Below are 5,538 nucleotides of genomic sequence, written 5' to 3' on the forward strand. Positions count from 1 at the left end.
CATATGTTGTTTAAAGAGCAGACAAAATATGATACAATTTTCAGTGATAAACCTATTGCAATAACTGTTTTGTTAACCCTCTGTCGATCTAACTGTCCGTGGGCTGGGATACAAAAATGCATAAGTACAATCTGTAGTTTTCAGGAAAATCCTGGAAGCAGTCAAAAGTTTTTTGGCTGAAAATAAAGGAATTTCTCAATCCAGGAAGCATGGAGAGAGTAAACATTGTTCATTTACATATACTACTGACACTGTAACAATTCAAAGTAGGTTGAAAATCAGTGAACTTACACTTTATGTGACTTTATGATTTATATTTATCTTGCCATTTTTTTTTTTTTTTTTTTTTTTTTTTTACTTAATGAATAGCAAATATAATGTGGTCAATTCCCATGTGTTCTGTTGGTATAGTGATCCATATAGTCACAGTAGCTGTTATATAAACTGCTTACAGCTAATTCAGAAGTTGCCTCAGATCAATGGCAACAACCAGTTCTCTTCACTTTCGCCTTCGAATTTTTCTCTCTTGATTTCTACTTTAAAAAATATTAATGGACTAGACTGAACTGAGGACATCAAAAACTATTTAATGCTTTATTCTTCATATAATGGACAACAACTGAATCCATATATTTCCTTTTAAGTGGCTATTTCGTTGTTTTGACCAGCAAATGGAAAATGGAACCATGCCTTCATATTTTTACTTCACTTTGTTCAAGGAGTTTGTTCACATGAAATATCTCATCCTAATATTTATACTTGCAGTTTATTTAGCAATTATATTATTTAATGCCATCATTTTGTTTGTGGTGTTTAAAGAGAGATCTCTTCATGAGCCGATGTACATACTGATATCTTGTTTGTCTGTCAATGATCTCTATGGCTCAGCTGGTTTCTTCCCTAGGATAATGGTTGATCTCCTTTCTGATACAAATACCATTTCTAGGCCAGCGTGTTATGTTCAGATTTTTACCATTTATTCTTATGCAATATCTGAATATACAATATTAACTCTGATGGCGTATGACAGATATGTTGCCATATGCAACCCTTTAAAATATCATAAAATTATGTCATTAAAAGTAACAGCATTGTACATGGCAATAGCATCACTTTATGCAGCATTTTTTATGGGCCTCATTATTTTCTTCTCAGCCAGGTTGCCTTTGTGTGGGACTGACATAGCTCGACTGTACTGCTCCAACTGGTCTGTGGTTCGACTCTCTTGTGGGACTTCAACTTTGAGTAATAACATAATTGGATTTTTTGCCTCAGCAACAACAGCTTTTCTCCCTGCCTTCTTCATTTTATATACTTATGTCAGAATTTTGGTCATTTGTCAAAAAAGCTCCAAAGAATTTAGGGGCAAAGCATTACAAACATGTCTTCCTCACATTATAAGCTTTCTGAACTACTCTATTGCATCATTTTGTGACATTGCCCTAAGTCGATATGATTCAGACAAATACAAGATTGTGGCTATAATTTTTTCAGTGGAATTTCTTGTTATTCCTCCTGTTCTCAATCCTCTTATTTATGGCTTAAATTTGCCAGAAATTCGCAAAAACATTCTATGTTTGTTTCAACGGTCAAAAATTGCCAATTTTCCAGAATGAGTAATTAAAGGAGAATATGACATATAAAAAGCTACTTGGTTTTACAGTGTTTTTTATCATAAAACTTAATTCCCTGAAATGAATTGTTTAGTGCTATATGATGAGGCACATTGTTTTCTCATGTAACATATACTTCTTATGTCATCATAAAACAAGTCATCATCGCCTTGATGTTCTGTAATAATTTCCAATTTAATATTCAATAAAATACTTATGGCAAGTTTCCTTGTTACTTTGTTACTCAACACTGCACATTTTAATATACTGGGTGCAACTGAATATATTTTGCTGTTATTTGTATTAACATGCTTTTGTCTGAACTGTGTTTGAATCTTTTTTTTTTTTTCTTGCTTGAAGTATTGTACTGTATGTCAGCAGTTAAATTTTGGAAGTTTAATAGTTAAATTATATTAAAAAATAAATGTATAAAAAACTCTATAAAACTATACTTGTTTTAATATTCTCTCCTTAGATATTGTATTTACATGGGCATGTGGGAATAGTATGCAAAAGTTGTCAAAACTTAAACGTTTAAGGCAACAAACTTCAGCAGGTTTTTGAGTTTTTTCAACTAGTTGTATTCAGTTTATACAACAAAACGTTGAGAAAACTCAATCTCCTACAAAAACAAGTTGAGAAAACACAAAAATCTGCTGAAGTTTGTTGCCTTAAACTTTTAAGTTTTCTCAACTTTTGATTTTTTTACAGTGTATGGAGCTATCAAAGCAAACAGAGAAGTTTGACAAACAAATAAATTCAGTGGTCAGGGCCAGCTTTTTTCAGCTAAAGCAATTTTGAAAGTTAAAGCACCTTCTTTCTTTTAGGGATTTGGAGACCGTTATTCACACTTTTATTTCCTCAAGACTTGATTACTGCAATGTCTTGTATGCTGGAATCAGTCAGTCATCACTCTCACGATTACAATTTGTCCGAAATGCTGCAGCTCATTTCCTGACTGGGACAAAAAAAGAGGGAACATATTTCACCTATCCAGGCCTCTCTCCATTGGCACCCTGTGAAACAAAGAATTGATTTTAAGGCTTTAATTTACGTGTTCTTTGCTATGGCCTTCTCTTCATTCTATCTACAGATGTTACCCCTGACTTCAGAGCAATGCGCTTCACACCTTATTTCTTTCCCAAGTACTTCTGAAACTTGCACTTGAATGTCATTCATCACCATCCTGTAAATTAACACCCTACTAGGATTTAACTGAAATATTTGGTAACACTTTATTTCATAGTGTCCCCATTATATCCAACCCTAAAACAATCACTAATCCCAATATGGTATTTGGGATTAGTGTTTGGTTTAGGGTTGCATAGGCATAATTTGCTGTTATTGCTATATGTGAAATGTGTTACAGTAAATTATGCCTAATTATATGCAAACCTAAACCAAACGCTAATCCCAACTACCATATAGTAAGTACATTTTGTTAATTAATATAAATTAGTACTTAATTGTATAATTGACAGTAAGGACACATTAAAACAAAGTGTAAACAAATATTTTATGTGCTATATTTGTGTCTGGGACAGAAAATTCAATAAGAATGTAAAAATATATTGCTTGGTCCAAATCAAATTTCTGTTTAACCCCCATCCTGGCCCCTGGTGGTCTTATTTCAAACGCATAAAGCAGTGTTTATCTTATTTTATTTTGTTATACAAATATATTTCATTGTTCTCAGAGAAAACAACTGAGTAATAAATCTAAAAGTATGCATTATCTCTGTGTAATCATCCATTATAATGACGCAATATTCTTCATCTAAAAACATCAGTCAAGCTTCACTGGGACTGGCCTTTTGACCTTTTGACCAAAGGGATTCATTTGTTTTTGTAATGTCTAATTAAACCTGAAGGTCCATTTATCTTAGCCTACTGGGAGAATGTGGTGTCCAAGATGCTTTCCTGGAATGGTCAAGGGATCATATTAGGAGTGAAAACAAGTTAACGACTTGTTAATTACATGTTTTGAGTTACATCATTTGGTGGTGCACTAAAAATAGTGGTATTTGCCACCATACCACTGAATGCTATTTGACACTGAAAATTAGCAAATTTACAAAACATGAAATCAAAAAAAAAAAAAAAATGCTGAAATGTAGTATTAATAAGACTAATGTACGGAGCCCTGCACATGAAATGCAAGAAAAAAATAATTAATCATGCACACGATTTACTAATTCACTCCCTTGATTTACTAAAACATGTGCATGATTAACTATTTTGTTCCCTCGATTTATAAATCATGCCCATGATTTATAAATCAAGGGAATGAAATAGTAAATCGTGCACACGATTTAGCCTACTATTTTTTTTTTCCTGCATGTGATGTCTGGGGTTCCGTACTAATGAATAAAATTTGGTTTTATTTTTTATTTTAAGGTGCCCATGTTAGTGTGTAATTATATAATTAAGTACTGAATAATATTAATTAACAACATGTACTTACTATAGGGTTAGGGTTAGGAGTAGGGATTGGCTTTGGGTTAGTTGCTTGTAATTATGTATAATTTGCTGTTATTACTTTAGTAAGTATATTTAATGTGCAACAGACTGTGATGAAACAGAAACACAAGATCCAATTGCAAGTGAACAGTCTTTATTTAAACCACTGCAACGATACAATCGCAGAAGAACTGTAGCAGGTGCAGTATAATCCAGCGGTGCATAGTCTCTAGTTCAGGCAGGGAAATAACCAGTCCAAGCAATCCAGAAGCAAACAGTTTCTAGGCATAAAGACGCAGGAACTAGGAGGACTGCACAGAGAACAAGGACAGGACATGAACAACAATGATCTGACAACACTCCATAGAAACGCCAGCCAGATAAAGGCAGTGCAGATGAGGTACACCTGTGACCGCTAAATGAAAAGCTAATTTGGGTTAGCTTTCAATTGAGTTTTACATACCTATAATTGCTAAACAAGTTGCTAAATTGCTAAACATCTTGGGGCAGTTTCCTGGACAGGGTTTAAATTAAGCCAGGATAGGCTTTAATCTAGAATAGTTAATCGTGGCTTAAAAAATGGCTTTCTGAAACACAGATTAAGTACAGATTACTAAAACCTGGACTATGGAGTCCTGAATTAAAATAAACTAGATTAATTTAAAACCAACTGTGCTAATCTGAATTAGCATGAGAGAGGTTGCCTGTAAAACATGGAATGAACCAAGAAAAACTTAAAATTGCATGGAACTGAGAAGCAAATCCAAGGAAAACAATGGCAGCAAAAAAGACTCCAATATAAAAACTTAACTTAAAAAGAGACATTTATTTTAAAGTAAGCAAAATACATCAGCTGTGGAAAAAAAAGAAGAAATGCCTGAAAATCTGTTGGTAATGAATTCATTTTAAATAGATAAATTATAATAATTCTATGATTATTAATGCTTTTGTTTTGTCCTTTAGCAACATACTAAAAATAACTATTTATACATGTGATGATCAGTGTTGGCAGTCTAGAAATGATACTGGTAATGATATATATATATATATATACACACACACACACACACACACACACACACACATGATATATATCCAAGTAATACATGTCTTCTTTAAAACACAACGTTAATCTGAAGTTAAACCTGCCTCCTGGTAGGTTTAATTTAAGCCTCAATTTAGTCCTGGCTCTAGTCTTCCTCCAGGAAATCAGTTTATTAAACTCTGGACTAGACTAAGTCTAGGACTATTTTAAACCATGACAGAGAAAGCAGATTTCTGTTAATCTGGTTTAAAGGGCCATTTTATTATAGGACTAGGCTTAATCTCTGTCCGGGAAACCACCCCATTAAGTCTTTAAAAAAACAAAACAAACAAACAACAACAACAAAACCTGCTCTAACAGTAGCCACATTCATATCCAGACTCAAAACATATCTGTTTAGCTGTGCATTTATTAATTGAGC

General features: G+C 33.2%; 1 protein-coding gene across 1 annotated transcript; it reads left to right on the forward strand.

Annotated features, from left to right (window-relative positions):
- Window positions 1-394: 394 nt before the first annotated feature.
- On the forward strand, window positions 395-2,142 carry LOC125249235 (olfactory receptor 52K1-like). The gene has a single exon (XM_048161485.1). The coding sequence runs from the start codon at window positions 672-674 to the stop codon at window positions 1,614-1,616; it is 945 nt and encodes a 314-aa protein (XP_048017442.1). The 5' UTR covers window positions 395-671; the 3' UTR covers window positions 1,617-2,142.
- Window positions 2,143-5,538: the final 3,396 nt, after the last annotated feature.

This window comes from Megalobrama amblycephala, linkage group LG16 (assembly GCF_018812025.1).
Source record: "Megalobrama amblycephala isolate DHTTF-2021 linkage group LG16, ASM1881202v1, whole genome shotgun sequence".
NCBI classification, from domain to species: Eukaryota; Metazoa; Chordata; class Actinopteri; order Cypriniformes; family Xenocyprididae; genus Megalobrama; species Megalobrama amblycephala.

Bases quoted from the DNA above. Each gene is read 5' to 3' on its own strand.
- LOC125249235 (XM_048161485.1), top strand. From the start codon at position 672: ATGGAAAATGGAACCATGCCTTCATATTTTTACTTCACTTTGTTCAAG.